The sequence below is a fragment of the Aphelocoma coerulescens genome, chromosome 5, assembly GCF_041296385.1.
Source record: "Aphelocoma coerulescens isolate FSJ_1873_10779 chromosome 5, UR_Acoe_1.0, whole genome shotgun sequence".
Taxonomy (NCBI): Eukaryota; Metazoa; Chordata; class Aves; order Passeriformes; family Corvidae; genus Aphelocoma; species Aphelocoma coerulescens.
Window position 1 is genome coordinate 43,498,284 of NC_091019.1, and position 20,260 is coordinate 43,518,543.

Here is a 20,260-nt window from a genome sequence, read left to right on the forward strand (position 1 = left end):
GTTAAAATCTCTGCTGACTCATAGCAGATCCAGTGATATCAGTCAAAAAGTAAGAACAAAATTTACATCTGAGTGAGCACAAAATTTTCCATCTTAATCAAAAGGTCATGAAAAATGTATGACTTCCAAAGATATGCAATTGAAATGGGTACTGAATGATTTTTAACAAAACTATAACAGACTATAATTCAATTGATTACCCAAATTATATCATATTTTGCTATTCTGTAGAAATATATGGTTGTAAAAGAGTGTTCGCTCATTAATTTCTCAGCAAGATTTATGAAACATTTGGTTTGAGTGGTGCACAGGGCATCCACAATTTGAATAGGAGACGCTTTACTGAATTAGTCAGTGGGACCTCACTGAAATGACTTAGCCCACAAAACCTCTTTTGAATTTACTTAGGGTTCATGGTGTATGCAAATTAAAGCAGTCTCATGCATTACCACATCAGTGCTGTGCTCAAAAGTTGAAAGATACTGAAAAAAACTATTTATATATTGTCTCAGGTTTAAATATTTGATGAATTACTGTAGGCTTCATTTTAATGACTGTTTCCTTTTTCTTGCCACAATACCCGAGACGCAGTGACACTAGGTGAAATGTATCTTGACAAAGAGAAAAGGTACCATCTGCCTTGTGACCTGTTTGTAGGCTTTTTTAAGTGAGAGATTTTGAGTGTCAGCCTTACCCCACCATCAGGAGAAATGTTTGTCAGGAAGCTACTCTAATTGCCACTGGCACTCTTGCCTCAAATACTTCAGATGGAGCTGCTGGGCTAGCATTCAAATGTAGGAAGAAAATAAGGGCTTGAGCTCTGATTATCAATGGGAAGGGCTTCATCATGTGGAGCTCTAGGCTTTGCCCCACCTCAATCTAATCCTACAATGTGCTTGGAATGGACCTTAACCTGACAGCCTAACCATGTCCTGGAGGATATTGTGGACAAGAGAGAAAAGATTGCAGTCTTCTCCTCACCCTTTGGCAGCCCCTCTTAAAGTTCAACTCCCTTGGAGCTCTTGGCTTTGTCTCTTTTCTTGCCCCAGTCCGAGGGTTAGACAAATGTAGTCAAAAAATTTACCCTATCCAGAGTCCCCAGCCAATAGCACAGAGGAGAAAATTGTTAGGGGATAGCATCTGGAGTCTTCCCCTACTTTATTCAGGTTTTAGATCCTTTTTCAACCTCTTTCAGCAGGAGCTGTTGGCTTTGTCTCTCTCCTGACCTTAACATAAGCCTAGGCATGGGATGAACTGTAGCCTGAGATGCATAGTGTTATCTCAGTGGGACAATCAAGTGTTCTGGTATGAGCTCCTTGCACAGACTACTCCATTGATCCTCTCCCTTGCATCCCCACTGCACCTGGAGCTACAGGCTTCTTGACTCAATCCTAATTCTAACCCCAGGCATGGCCTAAGCCTTAGCTCTGGACTTCCCAGCATGGCCCAGAATTTCTTTTGAAAAAAAAAAAACAACCTCTTTTTCCTCTCTCCCATGAGAAGCAAGTGTTGTTACAAAAATGGGCAATTGGAAATGATCTATGTATGTCTCAGGCCAACCTGCAGACTGTGTTGAGCAGGTCAAGCTGCCCTTCCCCACTTAGTGACAGGTGGATTATAAACACAGGTTTAGACCTCTGGTCTACTCCTTACAGATAAAGTCCTTAGGCAAAAGAAAGAGCTCTAAAAAAAAAATAGTAGTTCTAAGCATGTTCCCTAATTTTAATTGGTTTCTGTTAGAATTTCTGCTTTAAAGGAATCTGATTGTTGAAACTATGCCAGTGTTGGTATTTATAAAGGCAGTATATCATTATTGGCATAATGGACTGCATTATTTCCAATCAAACATTTATACTTTATCAAATAGTTGAGGTTAGAAATCTTGAGCAACACTGAACATGTGTAAAGATCAGTAGCTATGAATTCTTGGTAAATTAATACCTATAACATTTGTTAGAGGAATCGATCTAAGTGACTAAGCAGGCACTCAAACAATTCCTTTTTGGAAATTGATATTATTCTCTATTGTGAAATTTTCCATATCCAAAGGAAACTTCAGTGAATGGAGATATCAAACCTTCTGAGTGTATGCTACAGCACAGGGTACATTATCATAATTATGCTTACAATGGCATTTCTTTTTCCTGGGCAATTTTTTTCCTGGGCACTGGTCAAGCAGGTATGTGTGTGATGCCTGTTGCAGGAACTAAAATTTATAAGGTATTTATTTTGACTAAATGCAGTAAGAGAGAACACTATGCCCACATCTACTTCAACAGAAGCTGAACTTTTTACTGACCCTTATGGGTGCAAGGCATGGCCAAATCCAAACATGGCAAAGTAACGTGAAATGGGCAACAGCATGAATAAAATGTCTAAATGCCAATTTATAACAATATGAAAGAAGGAAACCCTTTGATTCATGCTCCATAAGTAAATGACCCTTAAAAAAAATGCTCATGCAAACAAAAATTGGATTATATCTGAACTATAGGTTTTCAAATGGACTAAAGTGCTGACATCAACCAGATGTTCTTGTTGATGGGTTTGCAGCTATTGACTTATGCTCCTTCTCATATCAATGACTGAAAGCTGATTCATATTCTCCCAGTATACATATACAAACTTTAAAGAAGGTAATTCTTCAGCTGAATTTATGTAATAGCAGAGATTTGAGCAGTGTCAGATAGCACATTGCAAGAAAAGATTTTCCATGGTGTAGTTAAATATAATTTTTTTTTTTCTCTATATGCTGGAAGTTCTGATGCGAACACATCAGAATATATAATGTCAAAAACCCCAAATGTAAGGATAAATCTTAATTTCTATAACATCCCCAAGTGCTCAAACATCCAGCTAAAGCCCTCGTACACAAGAACAGTCCTAGGAATAGTAAGATCATTTGCAAAGGCTGCTCAATAAATGCATTTCTATACTAGAATATAAATACAAAAAGTCCTCAAAAGTTACAAAGAGTATCATCCAAATAGAACTTGTGTGCAATTACCAAAAATTGAATAAGGTTATTTTTATAGTGTGTAGGGGTGTATATATACATCTACATGTATTCACAATCTGCTCTTAAACACGGAAGAAAAGGAAACAGCTTGGTAAGGGTCATGCAAAAGTATGCATGTGCTAAATGTAGTACCCTTGACAAGGTGTCAAACAGCACATGCTCATCATATGGGAGTGCCTAGGTGTGTGTGACTGGAGGTGATGACTGGTACAAGGAAAGTCATACAGTCAGAGAGGTTACATGCATGTATTTCAGTAGATGCTGGTGTTGATGAGGGGTATGAGGATATATATGGTTCTAGAGAGAATAAATTCGTGATGATGGGTTGTAATCAATTAATGGTAATGCTGCATGTATCTGCATATTAAAGTGGTGGGTAGTGATAATATGCATAATTGTGATGGTGGGCAGACAGTGATAACAAGATGTGTGAACAGCAGGAGGTGATGGGTATGCATGGTAAAATGCGTAGGTTGTAAGGATGCATGTGTGATGCTGAGTATAGTGGTGCTGTGGGGAGCATATAGCAGCATAAGCACCGTGCTGATATTTGTATGATGTGGACCTGCTGTTCTTGACAAAAGTAGGTGGTGCTCTTAGGAGGCAGTTTATGTGAAGAGACACATTGTTATCCATACAGGTGTGGTTTGCTCACACAGATGGGGGGCTACAGCCAACAGAATAAATAAGCAATTACTGAGTATTTTGTGTGTATGCCTGAGGGAGTGCTGATGCAGTGAGCAAGTGTGAGGGTCTGTGTGTACTAGTGAGCAACCATATCTGATTAACACAGAATGGTCAGGTGGTATATACAGAACGGTGGTGCTGGTATGTGAAAATTGATTAAGTGGTTATGTTTAAGTATGTAAGAACAGACTGTATACTCAGAAGGATAACATATAGGGAGATGATACATATTGACCAGAAGGAGAGATGTATGGGAAGGATTTTTTTAAGAAAAGTTTGCTTGCCAGAGATGCAGTATTAGGACTATCTGCAGTTGTTCATGTGTGTTGTGAACTGGTGGTGTGGATGAGATGTCTAAGGTGTCAATGTCTGCCTAGAAATGACAATATGAGGAACTACTGGTGTATGTGTGTTCATCTAAGATCAGGATGTGTGTGAAAAATAGCACAGTATAGGTCAATGTACAGAAGTGGTTGGTGGGTATTGCATGCAATAAGTTATGTAGTGACAGCTACATATGTGTAGTGTATGAATGGAGATGGTGCCAATGGTTTGTGTATAGGCTCAGGAGGGCTTATAGCATATAGATATGCATCTGTTTTAAGTACAATATTAAGAGAGGGGGTTGTAACACTAGTGAGGCAGCACGTGGTGGTTGAGCTTGAAGGGATCCTGTGAGAGGAAGCAGATGTGTGGGGACAGAGGAATGGACAGCATGACATGGTCTTGGCACCACTGTGGTGTAAATAGTCATGGCAAGCTGTAGTGTGCAAACTGGTCACTGCACTCTTGGATGTGACAGATAGAGGCAAAACATGTGCCAGGGTGTTAGAATACGATGGCGGGGGTGGGGGGGGGGGGGGGCGGAATCTTTCAGGACAGAGCGTGTGGAGAGGAGCAGGGCTGCTCATGAGTGGTATCTAGTGGTGATGGTGGGACAGGACAAGGTAGGGGGCATGGAACTGCGTGGTGGTAGGAGGCATGGACCGCGCTGTGTGCAGAGTCTTGAATGTTGCGTGCTTTGTCAGTCAGTGCCATGCCTGGTGCCAGCGCTGTGGGGTGGGCAATGCACATGGTGCAGTGACAGGAGAGGGTTACAGCAGCTGCGTAGACATGAGGCATGCTTGCCCAGGTAACACTGCCCACCCACGCAAGACTCAGGCTTTTTTCTTAAAGGAGAAAGGATAGTCCCTTCGCCAGGGGTGCCCCTGTTCTGGACCCAGGTGCCGTGGAGGGAGAGCAGTGAAGAATAGAGGAGGAGGAGAGGATGGTGGACGGGGAGGGGACCAGTGCGATGTGGGGGAAACAATACTGGGTGGGGAGAGAAGTGCGGGATCGGGGGGCACTGGGTAGTGTGGGGCAGCGGGAACAGGGGACAGGCTGCCCTGGAGTTGCCGGATTTGCGAACAGCCGGAGGGCGGGATGGGGAGGCGGGCAAGGGGAGTGAGGGGTAGGAAGGGACACCCACTTACGTCTCCTCCTGCATTTTTTTTCTTTCCCTCCTTCTTTCCTTAGCTGGTGACGCGCCGCTGCTATTAATCATTCACCAGCCGGGGAGCAGCAATTGCCGCCGCTCGGAGCGAGCGGCGCCGGCAGCCGCCTCTCTCCCGATGCCCGCGTCCCGCAGCCGCCGCACCGGGATCCCTGACGGGATGATGCCCAGCGCGGCCGGCGGCGGACGCCTGCTGCTCTGAGCCGGGGCGGGGGGTCCGGGCAGAGGATGCTCCCCAATGGCACCTGCCCCAGGCTTCCGGGCGGTGCAGGCAGCGACAGCGGCGACAGCGGCAGCAGCGACAGTGGTGGCTGCGGAGCTCGTGGCGCCTCGGAGGAGGCGGCGGCGGAGGGCATGGACTCAGGCGGCAGGAACTCCTCTGGCGCTCCGAACACCACCCTGAGTGAGTCTCAGGGCAGCGCCATCCTCATTTCATTCATCTACTCCGTGGTGTGCCTGGTGGGGCTGTGCGGCAACTCCATGGTCATCTACGTGATCCTACGTTATGCCAAGATGAAGACAGCCACAAACATCTACATCCTCAACTTGGCCATCGCAGACGAGTTGCTGATGCTTAGCGTCCCCTTTCTGGTTACCTCCACCCTGCTGCACCACTGGCCCTTTGGCTCCCTGCTCTGCCGCCTGGTGCTCAGTGTGGATGCCATCAACATGTTCACCAGCATCTACTGCCTGACTGTGCTCAGTGTGGACCGTTACATCGCTGTGGTGCACCCCATCAAGGCGGCCAGGTACCGCCGGCCCACTGTGGCTAAGATGGTCAATCTGGGTGTCTGGGTGCTTTCCATCCTCATCATCCTGCCCATCATCATCTTCTCCAACACAGCAGCCAACAGTGATGGAACAGTGGCTTGCAACATGCTCATGCCAGAGCCCACCCAGAGATGGCTGGTGGTATTTGTGGTCTACACCTTTCTGATGGGCTTCTTGCTGCCTGTGGTGGCCATCTGCCTCTGCTACATCCTCATCATTGCTAAGATGCGCATGGTGGCCTTGAAGGCTGGCTGGCAGCAGCGCAAACGCTCAGAGCGCAAGATCACCCTCATGGTCATGATGGTGGTGATGGTCTTTGTCATCTGCTGGATGCCCTTCTACATTGTGCAGCTGGTCAATGTCTTTGTAGAGCAGGACGATGCCACCATCAGCCAGCTCTCTGTCATCTTGGGCTACGCCAACAGCTGTGCCAACCCTATCCTCTATGGTTTTCTCTCGGACAATTTCAAGCGGTCCTTCCAGCGGCTGCTCTGCCTCAGCTGGATGGACAATGCTGCAGAGGAGCCCATCGACTACTATGCCACTGCCCTCAAGAGCAGGGCATACAGCGTGGAGGACTTTCCCCCAGACAACTTGGAGTCAGGGAGCATGTACAGGAATGGCACTTGCACCTCCAGGATTACCACCCTCTGAGGAAGCATTCCTGTCCCCCAGCTCCCTCACTGCCCCCCAGCTGGAGGGTGAGCAAAGCCAGGGCTGTGGCATGGGGTGGCTGGGAGGGAGAGGTTTTGGTCCTGCCTACTGCCAGCAGTGTTTGGCACAAGAAAGAGCAAAAATAACCCCACATCCTTGATTTGCTGCCCCCCTGCACCCTGGCTGCCCCCCTTGAGAGTGGATGCATTCTCTGATGCTTTGACATCCACTTAGTGAATTGCAGCTCTCATGGGTTAGCTTAGGGTCTGGTAGCCTGGCTCTGCCACTCTTCTCTGTGTCTTACAAGTGGCTGTAAAGGTCCTGCAGTGACTCTCCCTTCACCTTTTGTACAGTTTGCCCTTCCCCTTGGCTCGTGGGACACCCCAGGCCACTGAGTCGAGCCTGCCTCAGTCAAGCCCCAACATTCAGGCTCAGACTCCCCCCAACTGAAAATGACCCTGCTCAACATCTGTCGGTATGCACCTCCCCTTCAGAGATTAGAAATGCTGGAAAAATTCCCCCCAACACTCACCTTGCCCTCCCCCAGGAAGGAGCCAGTAGCCTCTCTCTGCACCTACCCTTCCCTCTCACTGGGATCAAAAAGAAAGCGGAGAGCAAAAAGTCCTTGAGAAAAGAAGCAGCATAGTCATGGAGATGTTTTTTGCTTTGCAGACAGCTTCCAACTCATTGGGGCTTTGGCTGCCTGTGCTACTTGACAAAAGCAGAGCAGAAAATATCTTAGGAAAAAATCTGATTATTGCTGTGCTTTGGAGCTGCATGGCAGGTTGCTGATAATGGGATATAACCAGTCCCGTGACACACAGGGAGCAGAGAGCTGGGACTCACTGAGATGGGAGCCGGGGAGACCGCTGAGCTGGGAAATGTTTGAATTTGTCCACACATACAATAAAGTGTGCTGATAATAAAGTTTAAAGGGAGCGCTAGACTGTGAATCTGCTGTCTTGATCCTGCTCCATCAGCTGTGAAACAGTGATGAAGGGAGCTGAGACAGCTTTTGAATGATCTGGGTGATGGCAAAGTCACTTTAGCCTACATGGAAAAAGGGGTATTCATTTAAAAATCTCCATCCGTCTCTGAAATAACTATTTGACAGAAAAAGTAGCTGTTTGGTAATAGCTATTACCCTAGTTCCAGTTTCTTCTGTTGCACTGAAAAAAAAAAAATAAAATGGGTTTCATATGTTGTCAATGTAATATACTGACCCAGAGCTTCTTAATGTTTCATTTCTGAGAATTCTTGTTTTTGATGTGTGCCAGATGTCTTCTTGTTTTGATTTTTTAATTTGATTCTAGTCACTGTGTCGTGAATGTGTTTTTCTGAAGCAATTTATACTGTGTACTTATGTCTGTGGTGGCTACTTGCAAGGTTGCATTTAAAATGGGTGATGCTGAAGAAGGCTCCTTTCCAGATAAAAACATTGTCATTTTCTCTCTTTTATTTACATTGTCTACTCCACAGAAATTCTCTCTTGAATTTTCTCTCTTCTCCTCTTATGACAAAATAATTTTCATATAGACAGATGAAGCTTTCTTTGATAAATGAGAGCTGATTAAATGAAACCTTCTATCCCTTCCCCCCTCCTATCCCAGACAGAAGAGTCGGTACGGACTGTGTTGAAATAAGCAGCTGTGTTTTTTGCTTTCTACCACCTATGCTAACAGTGTCACACAGTGGCAAGTGTCTCTGTAGCTGTGACAAATCACTTCTCTAGCACAATCCTGTGGTTGTATTAATTATAACTACTGGCAATTTGAAGTAAGAGACTGGAAAAAATCTCTAGTAGCAGCATACCCGTAGCATTGTACTCGTAGCTGCAGTGCTAAGTGTAAGGTTGACAGTTAAAGCATCTAGTATTTGTGGTGGTGGACTTATGACAGGTTTTTTGTTAAATTATACCCTTTAACTTTTCTCAGCAGCAAAAAGCAGGATGCTACTTTGTACGTTTCTCTCACCAAAACTTAGGTACTGTTAAATGAATGTATAAATTTAGTATTTCAAAGTTGTCTGGTTCAAAGTCCATCAAAATGGGAGAAAAAATCTTAATTCACTTCAATGGACTGTGAGTCAGCTCCTTTTAGTTTAAAAATTGCTAATGTGGAAACTGTTACATCCTTATTAAAATATTTCATGAAAAGCTTTAACAATTGTACAGTTTCTTTTCTTTTACTTCCTAGTGCACATGATTTAAAGAAAACTTCCAAATATTAAATTTGGTAATGTTTTACATGTACATATGGGGAAATAAGGATGAAATCTCTCTATAAGCTTAATTAACTTTTCACAAAAATCAAATATTTGTCAAAGCAGTAAAATGCCCCATGATATCCATGATGCTATTTCCAGGGCTTCACTTGAATTCTCACTCAAAATATCTTCAAAATGGCATAAATCTCATAATCTTATGTGGTCTTTTTCACCAAGGCATATTCTTATGTATTGTCAGATTAAACAGATTACTTTTCACTGTTGAATTTGTTTAACATCAGTTGAATTTGTTTAATCATGATGCAAAAGTGAAAAGCATAAAGATTCATTCTGCATACTCAGCTTTGATGAAAAGTTGAACTGGGTTTTGTTCCGTAATCTTTTTTTCCTCTTTGCCTTGTGAATGTTGTGATGGAAGCCTGCACACGTACCAGCATATGCACTTTAGTTTCAGTTCTCCCAGGCACATTGCAGAGGCTGGGTTGGGGCCTCAGTAGATGGCAGGCTTGCCTTCGGATGGATGGGCTGATTCACTCCCAGGCAGCACTGCCCCTATCATTACTGGCTAAAACACTCTGTGTGGTTTCAGCTGGAAACAAAATCTGTTTATCCCAAACTAACACTTCTTCCTGCTATTTTTCACCCTGGGAGAGGTGATCAACAGCAGTAAATCATTCAATTTAGCTAGAAGGAAAGTTAGTTCACTCTGTGTTATTATTCTAAATAGTAGAACTCAACCACCAGGAAGAAAAAAAGTTTTCCTCATGAAATAATGTGTACCAGAAAAGAAACAGAACTCTTCTTAATGCTTTCCAAATGGCAAATAAGAGTATTCAGATTTCATATGGAAATTATTTTAACTAATGCTTAATTCACTGATTTAAAAAAAAGACTACAGCGATGTATTTCTTGGTGACATTTTGACTTTTTATCCAGCTGCAAGTGGGTGAATTGTAATTTGCAACCAGTAGTTTTTTGGGGTTTTGGTTTTTTGTTTTTTTTTTTTTTTTTTGTTGGTTTTTTTTTTTTTTGCTTCTTCCCCATGAGTTTTGGGTTATATTTTAAAAATACTGCATTCAACTTGTCATGGAAATTGGCCTTGCGGCCACTGAAACCCAGGCAGCTGTTGCTCTTTGTTGAGCCTGAGACCTATACCCAGCAATGGGATAGTGCCAAACAGCCTCCAGTCAATGCACTAGGCTGTTTCCTGTGGCAGGTATACCAGAGAACAGTCTTCACCTGGAACACACATCAGGTGTGCAGCACACATCAGCTGCAGCATTTTCCCACTCGAAGGGTGCACAGGAAATCACTTTCCCTTCTCACCAGGCTTCCCAGTGCAGTAGCAAAGACAACACATCTCATAATCCTGAGGCTGACTGCTACCTGCTGTTAGTGGACTTGAACAAGAGTGGTCACAGAGGCACTTTATATCTGGGCTGTGGATGAAAAGGGTGGTGGCTGCATACAGATATTCTGTCTCTTCAGGTGGTCCTTACAGCAGAGAACATTACACAGAGTATGGTTTCTTTGCATTCAACACGTAAAGAACACATTTGATTTCTTCACAGAGAATAAGGTTTCTGAATGTGATGTAAGAATTTCTGAAATGCCAGGTTTCCAGTGAATCAGAATTTTAAAAAAGGCTTTCTGGTTGTTTCTGGAAATCTAAAAATCTGCATTTCTAATGTATGTGGCATGATCTATTAACACTGTGATTATTCACTGTATTTAAACCTGTTTCCAAAATCAGCATCCTAATTCTAAATATTAAACTAAGTCTTACTGAAATAATGTCATACATTCATGTTATATAAGGTTTGACTTTACTCTGCCATATTTCTAGAACAGTGACAATTTAATTCTTATAATCCTGATTAAAAAAAGATCCAAGAAAAATAATTTTAAAAAATCAGAAGAAATTAGCCAAGAAGGAAACATCAATCTAGTGTTCTAAACTCTGTAATTTCAGCCCCTAGGAACCTTACTTGACACCAGGGCTCTACAGACAAGGATGTGAACTATGACTCTCTAGAGGAGAATAAAATATTTCTACTGAATTGTGTATTCAGCACTTCCATCCTCTTCAACATAGCCTTATTTGGCTGATAACTTCAGGATAAGCCACAGGAAGAAAGGATGGTTTAATAATTAGATTTCTCTTTAAGTAAAATGCTTTTAGATATTATATTTTGTGTAGAGAAATGGCCAAGAAAAATAGGTGAACCTGAGAGTATTTCAAAGTATATCATTAGACAGCTACAAACCAAGCACAGTTTTGACAAGAAAAATGCTTTTCAATAAAAGCTAACTATGCCCACTCCCTTCCAACTTTGTTTCTCCAAAAGCCTAAAATCTGGTTTTGGCAGAGCAGTAAGCAGCTATGAAGCAGAGATAGCAAGGTGCTGTATCCTGCCTGAGATACATAGGTTTTTGTGTCCAGTCTGGATGGAATACATTTGTCATTATATGATTATCATGTCTATGATGGGTAGAGTCACCTTGAAAACAATATAAAAGTACAGAAAATTCCTTCTACTCTCCATTCCCCTCTCCCCTACCACTCCCCCAAAAAAAGTCTTTTCTATACAGGTTCTTACACTGTGTAATATGCCTAAGGGTTGCTCTGTGGGTCCTTGAGCTTCCTAACTAGAAAGGCTCAGATAAAAGTGCCCAAATTCACAGCATAGGGAGGTTGTAGGACAGATAACAATTACCAGATTTCTGACTTGGGATCTGAATTGTATTGTATTTATGACTTGGAACTGCACTGTATTTTCTCCACTTACCTTGTTGGTGATGGTACTGTTGTCAGTGCAGGTGTGGGCCCTACCAACCTAGGGGAAGCTTCTGAAGGGTGCTGGACTGCACTACACTCCAATAAAGCTGAGCAATGCTGGGCAACGCCAGTGCTGCTGACACAGCCTGAGTACAGCACAAGCTCAACTGATTCACACAGCACTTGCCCATGTCAGATCCACAATGGAAAGCCCAAGTGATTGCTGGTTAACTGGAGTGGTCCAAAACGTGGCAAAGGCAGGTATTTGGGGGAGAATGGATAGGAAAGAAGGCAAAACTGGTGGATATTTGATACTGAGCTGCCTGAGAGAGAAGGAATCAGAAATGGAGAAAAATCAAGGATGTGATGGCCAGGAGAAGCCATTTTGTTAAGAATAGAGGAAAAGAAGTAGAGCCCAGTACAGGCATTGTAAAGCAGGACTTGGCTCTTTCACATAATTAACTTTCATCATTTAGAGTACAGCAAATACAGAAACTCCCTACTCAGCAAAAAAGATGAAGTTCTGCTTTTTATGTCAGCTGCTATTTTCAAGGCTGGCTGATATTTTTGAAGGTTAGAAAGTATCTAGGCATTTTTTCTAAGAACCAAATGATAATTTAGGTACTTTATGGAATTACTAGAAACTTGGGAAAACAAGGCAGAAACAGATAGATAATAGATTTTTTCTGAATGCTAATTTATTTTGGATTTTTCAGATGCTTTGAATTTCACAGATTTTTTTTCCTTTTATCATTAACATAGAGAAAACACCTAACAAATTTTTGCTCAACACAAACCAAGACCTCCATATTGACAAGACAGAAATGGAATACAGAAAAATTTTCACTGCTCTTTCACTGTCATAAAGTAAAATTTACAGAATTTCTTACTTTAAAAGCATCTTCAGTAAAATGTCTGGGAAAATTCCTTTCCATAAGAGGAAGATATACTCTTAAGAATGAAAAGTAATGTTCATGAATTTCTCTCCACGGACATTACAGACTTAGATCACTTATAATCTCACCCAAACTATCTGTACTTAAGCTATGTTATGTTCCAGGGAACAGTGCAAACCGTTCTTATCAGTCCAAAACACAAGGCCTGCTGGTTACATTCCAAAAACAAAACCATGCTTTTCTGACAGGTTATAGCCCATGTGCTGTTCCTGGCTTAATGGCTGAAAATGTTTATTTGTTTGCAAACCACCACATTTTGAATAACACCTGAAAAAATATGCAGCAAGAGGATGGTTAGGACAGTTACATCCTGGTAAAGATGAATGCTTGCCTTTCTCGTCTTTCCCTCCTCAGCTCATCCTCTCCCTGGACCTGCAGTCTTCTTTCTCTTGTATTACCCATAAAATACATAATAGTAGTTGTTTTCCCACTTTTATGACTCAGAATGCAAAAGGACTGGCAAGTAGAAGGAGGGGAAGGACAGTACAAATGTAGGACCACCACCACATCTTTTCCTTCCCCAGCTCCACTGCTGCCTCCACTCCACCTGGAGTACTGTTTTCTCCTCTGGGGCTCCCAACATAAGAAGGATGTGGACATGCTGGAGTTCAGAGGAGGTCACCAAGATGATCAGATGGTTAGAACACCTCTCCTATGAAGACAGGCTGAGAGAGTTAGGGTTGCTCAGCTTGGAAAAGAGAAGGCTTCAGTACCTACAAACAGCCTTCCAGTACCTACAAGAAAGTTGAAGAGGAACATTTTCCTAGGGCATGTGGTGACAGGCCAAATGGGAATGGCTTCAGACAAAGAGGGTGGGTGTGGATTAGGTACGAGGAAGAAAGTCTTTGCTGTGAGAGTGGTGAGACACCGGATCAGTTTGCCTAGCAAAGTTGTGAATGTCCCATCCCTTGAAGTGTTCAAGGCCAGGCTGAACAATCTGGTCTGGTGGAAGGTGTCCCTGCACACAGCAGGAGGGTTGGAACTAGATGATCTTTAAGGTCTCTTCTATCACATTCTATGATTCTGTGATTCTAGTCAGCAATAGCAAAGGGAAAATACTTGCTTACCAACAGACAACTCCCTTTACACCTCCACTTTCAAGTCTTCCAGTCCCAGACTACAAGCCCAGAAGAGAAAGACAAGGCTGCATATTGGGGGAAGAAGAAAAAACACTAAGTTTAATGTTTTGAAGCCCTGGGAATGTGGTTACTGCTGCTGCTGCCCTGCTGTGTCTGCCTTTGAGTCAGCTATATACCTTTAGTGAAATATATGAATTGCCACACTACAGCCTTGGTAAGTGTCCACATACTGAAGAAATAGGAAATATTATTTCTAGAAGGAACTACATTGCATCTACCAGTGATTAACCTCCATGTAGTAAATGAGAAAAGGTAACTGGGATTTAAAACATGAAAAAAATTAAGTGACAAGAAAGTCCTAGGGGAAGCAGAGAATCCATTCAAATTTTTAATATTCTTTAAGCTATATAGTACACTTAAACAAGGAGAAATATTTTTAGAAGTATTCAAATTTTTCCCATGTCCACTTATAGCACACCTAATTAAGTCCTTAGCAGCATAAATAATTATTTTTAAAAAATGTGGAAATTAAAATTTTATTTTTGATTATTTGATGAAACAAACCATTAAAAATTCATCACTTGTTCATAAATAAAATGTGCAACTGACAAATGATATGCCTACCAGTCAAACTATCTCTGTAGAAATTAAGGAAATCTAAAACTGGCAACAGGGGACACTTATTGGATAACTGCGATAGACAAGATCTGGACATTTCTGTTCTTTGCAGGAGTCACCATTTTCAAACATAGACTCACAGGTTCTTGCTATCACCATTTAATTATAAATGTAAGCACTGTAAAACTCACAGACACAAACTTTATATATGATTTATATGGCTTTAATATGGGATGAAATAATATTTTTTTCCTGTGCTGGAAAAACAGTTGGAATATAATATGCTTACATAATTTTTAGTCAAAGGACATGTATGCAACATGAGGGAAAAGTCAAGATTTGTCTCCATCTCTGCTATGTTTTGGAAAAATACTTGCATTTGATCGTGTGTTTTATATATGGTGTTACAGAATAATTTTTTTTAAATCCATCCATTTTCATAACAAGACACTTTTATTATCTCAGTACTTGCTATGGTTATCTGTACTCATTATGATCTTACTTATTCTCCTTCTGTAGATGTAAACAGCAAACCCTGCTCTGAATCTGCCTTGCAGACCAGTGAATCATGGTTGAGATATGAGCCAATGGGGGCACGACAGATATGTGTTTGTTTCTTATTCACTGAAGACCCAATTTAATCAAGAGTGGAAAGCAAAGATGTTCTATCCTTTCTCCCAAACCATCTTCTTTTTGGTCTGAACCATTAGAGAAAGAGAAATTCATGCATTTCAAACCTGCTCAGGTTCCAAACAAATCCAAATGCTATTTGTTTTGTATTCTACTGACTGCAAAAATAAGGTAAAGAACCCCAAATATACTAAATAAGAATCTCTAACATGTAAAAGCAATAAAAGCTATAATAAAATTATGACCATTTAGCCATGCCTTGAAGAGACAGAAGGCACCACGAGCTTGCTTTTAGAAAAGTGACTTGCACAGCTGACGACTTAAGTGAGCTGATTTTTCTGACTTAAAGGTGTATTTTACAGGCATTTAAATATGAGTAGCCTCCATATGCCTTCTTTACTGTGCATATAGAGAAATGTCACTTTCAGACTGTAATTCATTGGTCCTGTTTTCAGCATCTAGTCTAAAATGAGATTAATTGCAAGCACATATTTCTCTCTAGAGACAGTAAGGGAGTCTAGGTGAGTAAAAAAATGTCTAGGTGAACTGTTAGAGATGTCTACACATGGTAAGATGGATCCCATCCTTAGATGCAAAATAGTCTGGTTTCAGATGAGTCAAATTAAAAGCTGGGGGAATGTAGTAGAACCCTTGGGTAGACCTTTAGACAAATGTCTAATGCTTGATCCTGAATTGTATGAGAAAAAGAACTCTCAAATCAAAATATGATTTCACAGGAAAAGTGAAATGGGAATAATGAGACAGGTGAATGGCTTGCAAGGGCATGAACTTGTGTATTTTAACTAAACAGTCTGAGTCACCTACTGAGAGATGCCAAAATAAGTAGTGAGGTGCTTAACTCAGCGCTTAGCTGTGTGCTTGGTAAGACTCCTGAAACAGAGAATGAGAGAGTTTCTAGAGCTTAGAATAACACACCTGGACAGTTCCATTAAGAGTTCAGCTATCTGATACATGAGAAAGACTAAAATATTGGAAAAATAATTTAGGGAAGCTCTCATTCATCTTAGTTGCTATTTGCTTATACAGCCCCTGATAGAAGAAGAGAGCTCCATGTACACTGCCCCATAAAAGAAATTACTTATAGTGACAGCAACAGGAGTGTTATTAAGAAATAAGGCATTAATGGCTAAGTCATTTTCCAAATCTGTGCACATCTGAATGTAGAATCAAGCCTCCTACCCAAGCTGAAAAATGCCTGCCTTCTGAAATACAAAGGTCAGATAGATTAGAAAAGTATGCAGATTATGAGTCACCTTGTAATGAGTAGCATTCTCACCTAGCTGGATTTAATTCCTGTATGATACAAGAGAATTTATGCTTATAGACAGTCTGATGGCTCACAAATATCAGTGCCTACCATCATTAAAGAGAGAGAAACGGAAAAAGAATAAACTCCTACTAAGTAATTCTTTATCCTTAGCAGATATTTACACCATATTTATCATCAAGTCTGCTTGCAAGAAAAATAGGTAATAATAACACACATTATTTTTTGAAACAGAGTTCTTCAAACTCAACAGGAAAGTGTCAAAATTAAAGCAGTAGTCAGAATGTCAGCCCTCAAGAGAGGAAAACAAACAAACAAGCATATTTAAAGAGACATTTCAGAGCTTAAAGTTCTCTTACGGGAAGAAAATATTTCCCTATTCTCCTTGCACCCCAAAAGGCTTGGATAAGACCAGTTAGTTGTGTATAACTGCACTCAGAAAACCTTGAATCAATATTTAATATTACAACTTTAATTGAAAACCAACACCGTAATAATAATAAGTGAGCATCAGCACTCCGAACTGCACAGAAAGCAACTTCTGCAGCCAGGATGAAAGCTCCTCTACAGGAATCCCCAAGGGAAATCACAGAGGAAGTGTTTACCTCATTTAGAAAAGGGCACAAATGGTGAATTTTTCCTTACTCTCAAGGGACTCCATGGAAAACAACATATCTGACTAAAGAGAATGAGATTTGCATTATGTATTTGGACTCACGTTAATTCCTCTCGCAGTGTTGTGTGTCAGCACCTTGTCTGATTGTAAGGGAGCCACATACTGCACACAGAAAGCAAGTTTTGTATCAACACACCTTAGGAGAAAAACTGTAACTGAAAAATTTATTCTCTGCTACAATAAAAATGAGTATGAAATAACAAACAGGGCAGTGATTTACATCATCCTTTATTCTTTTCATCAGCTGAAGTATAAAACTGACTCTCCATTAACCTCTCACTTCCTCAGCAGTTTAGTGACTTTCTATGTAGAGAAATACACTTTCACTTTTTAAGGTCAGTATGAAAGCATATGGGTCGCAGTTTCATTCAAAATTATGGCAGTTCACCTCTCCAAAAGTTCCAGCAATTAGATTGAAAATGAGAGCCTCCAAGTACCACTCAGGCAAAGAGTGACTTCTAGACTACAAGATGACAATTCTAGATCTACAAATCTAGATTCTAGGTTACAAGATGCAAGTGCTCAAAGTGGTCCACTTTATGCTTGCTCCAAGTAAGGCACCCAACGAAGAGTTTCTGAGAGGATAAAAATACACAATTGTTGCAGCTGCAATCGCTCTGTCAGCCAGGCTGATCTATTTATATTTTACTGAAGTCAGCACCTAAATAACTGTTTTTCAGACCGACAGAAATTCCTGACTGTCCAAAGGCTTCAATCACCTCAAAAGAACGTCGCTACGCGCTCCTGCATCTGATAACGCGCAAGCCCTGCCCAGCCAAGTCCCGCGGCGCCTCTCCCTCGGCTCCCCCCGGCAGCAGGGCGGGGGGCAGCAGGGACGTGGGGAGCCAAGCTCTGGCCCGGGTGGGAGCTGCCGCTCAGGGCAGCCCCGAGGGACGCGGCCTCGGCCGTCCGGGGCTATTCACCGCCCGCTGCTCCGCTGGGCTCCGCTGAGCCTGCCTCCGCCTTGCTGCCGGCCTCCGGCGGCTCCTTGTCCCCGTGGCCCTCGGATTTCTTGTTGAAGCAGATTTTGAACACCCCAAGGACGGTCATGACCAGGATGACCAGCACCACCACCGCGACTGTCACCAGGATGAAAACGTAGTTGGAAGAGGAGGAGGGTGGCGGAGCAGCTGTATTCTCTCCGCCGGCGGCAGCCGTGGTGCTGGCGGGCGGCTCCACGGAACCGCCGGGTGCAGGGATGGAAGGACGCCGCCCCTCCGTCCTGGCACCCGACGGCTCCGCGGGGCCGCCTGTAGCGGTGGGAGTCGGCCCCGTGCCCGGGCAGGGAGTCCCGTCCGGGCCACCCGGTATGCAGGCACAGGCGACGCCGCCGGCGGCATCGCGGCACCCAGCGGCCCCGGCGCACCGCCCGCTGTCGGGGCTCCTGCGGCCGAAGGGGCAGGGGCAGAGGGGCTTCTCTGCCGCCTTCCAGGCGAAGCCGCCCGGCTCGGGCTGGCAGGTGAGCCGCACCTCGCCGCCGGGACAAGCCACCGTCAGTACGGTGCCCGGCGGGCTGAAGCCGGGGCCGCTGCTGTGCTCCTCGAAGGGGAGGCGGTAGTCGAGGTCGAGGGCGCCCGCGGGACTGAGGTCGGGGCAGGCACCCTCGTACTGATACCTGCAGAGGTAGCCCGGGCTTTCCAGCTGGCAGACCCGCTCCTTCCAGCCCCATCTGGGGCCATTCCGGGCCAGGTGCAGCCCGGCGCAGCGGGCGGTGAGGCAGGACCGCAGGGGTTCCTGCACCCACCGGCCGAGCGCCGCCGGCACCTCCTGCGGGGCCGTCCCACCCCCAACGCCCTCCCAGGAGAAGCCGCGGAGCGGCTGCTCCTCGTGGGTGCAGGCGGAGGCGTTCCTCTTCAGCCCGACCCAGAACAGCGCGGGCGTGGGCACCGCTGCCTCCGCCAGCAGCCCCAGCAGCAGGCGCAGCTCGGGCTCGCCGCTGACCCAAGCGAGGCCGCCCCGCTGCTGGTCGCAGGCACCGCGGGCCTCGGCGTACGAGACGTTGGCGAGGTGGGCGCTGAAGCAGGCGCCGGCGGGCGGGCAGCGCACGGCGGCCCGCGGGGGTGGCGGGGTCCGGGCCAGAGCGGAGGCAGCGGCCAGGAGCAGGCACCAGGGCCCGGCCCGCCTCATGCCGGCGGCGGGCTGAGGGGCGCGGGCTGCCCCGGCGGCTGTGCTGGCGTTCGGACCCGGCTTGGGCTGGCGTCTGCCGCCCGCGCCGTCCCTCTCCAGCGCCGACCCCGTTCCCACGGCCCTCCCCCGGACCTGCCGGAGGAAACGTGTCGGGAGCCGGGGCTGACCTCGGCATCCTCCGTTTGTTGGAGGGCCCGGGGCAAGCAGGTCACGGCGCCGCCAGGAAGCGCTTGCCCAGCCCGGTGGGCGGGTGTCCAGCCGCGGGGGAGGACGGTGCTAGCTGCGCTGTCGGAGGGGCCAGTGGGTGGCGAAGCCCAGAGCGGCAGCTCTGGGACCGGGGTCACGGGCCCTGTGTCAGGCCCGTGTGCCCGAGATGCCCGGGCCCGTCTTGTTAGCTTGTTGCTTAGCGCTTTCCGGAGAAAACCGGTCCATTCAGTTATCTCTTCCTTGAAGGATGGGGGTTTCTTGGTTAGGTGAGGCTGTGCAATCAACCCCCTAGCTCTCGATACAAGGTGTGATTTAACACTCACAAAAACTGATTCAGTTCGCGGTTTTCCAGCAGGCTGGCCTAAATGCATCATACATCAGGTGCCTGCGTTGACTTCAGTCGCTGTTCTTGAATGAGTTTAACTGACCCACTGCAACTGTTCCTCCGAATGTAGTCCCCATGTTGCTCATTTTCATAGTCCTGTTATTTCTGTGTGCTGTTACCTGCCGTGCATTCAGATACAGCACACATATGTGCATTTTGTTTTCGAGCTTTTACTTTGGAAAAACCCATGTCAGTATTTTTGGTTTTATGAATAAAAAATAATACAAATTTCTAGTATTTGAATACCATGGAGGAAAAAAAAAATATGAGAAAACAGCAGAAAATAAATAATTGATCTGAAGTTTTTAAAACATAAGGTTTCTCAGTAGCTGCAGTCCATTTGTGTACCAGTAGGCTTGGTTTTATGGAAAATAGGTTTTCATAACAAAACAAGAACTTGTTGCTTTAATTCTAGATGAAATCAGATTTTTAGTTAATCAGGGTGTCGAGGTGCTAACAGCCACCGAAGTCAAAGTCTACAGTGTTGTAGCAGCTGTGTATTCAGAGCTCTGCTGCCTAGTGGAATTGTCACTCCTGCATTCCTTCTTCTCCATGGTGCATCAGGGCAGAGGCATTGAGCCATCTGCCTGTGTGGGTCAGTACATGGAGATTCTCACTGCCTGCCTGCATTTTAAGCCGGAAAGATGAAATTCATTTTGCATCAGG

The 20,260-nt window shown here is 44.4% G+C and overlaps 2 protein-coding genes across 3 annotated transcripts in view; one reads left to right on the forward strand and one right to left on the reverse strand.

The window, feature by feature from the left end:
• Positions 1-8,788, forward strand: part of SSTR1 (somatostatin receptor 1) — a 46,598-nt gene extending 37,810 nt beyond the window's left edge. For both annotated transcript variants that reach the window (XM_069017841.1, XM_069017842.1), the window contains one exon: positions 5,222-8,788. In XM_069017841.1, the coding sequence (XP_068873942.1) occupies positions 5,427-6,623 (1,197 nt within the window). In that variant the 5' untranslated portion in view covers positions 5,222-5,426 and the 3' untranslated portion in view covers positions 6,624-8,788. The remainder of the gene's footprint in view (positions 1-5,221) is intronic.
• Positions 8,789-17,085: 8,297 nt separating this feature from the next.
• Positions 17,086-19,177, reverse strand: CLEC14A (C-type lectin domain containing 14A). The gene is given in 2 exon segments (XM_069017843.1): positions 17,086-19,026; positions 19,028-19,177. Coding segments are annotated over 2 exon segments (1,386 nt in total). The 3' UTR covers positions 17,086-17,790.
• Positions 19,178-20,260: the final 1,083 nt, after the last annotated feature.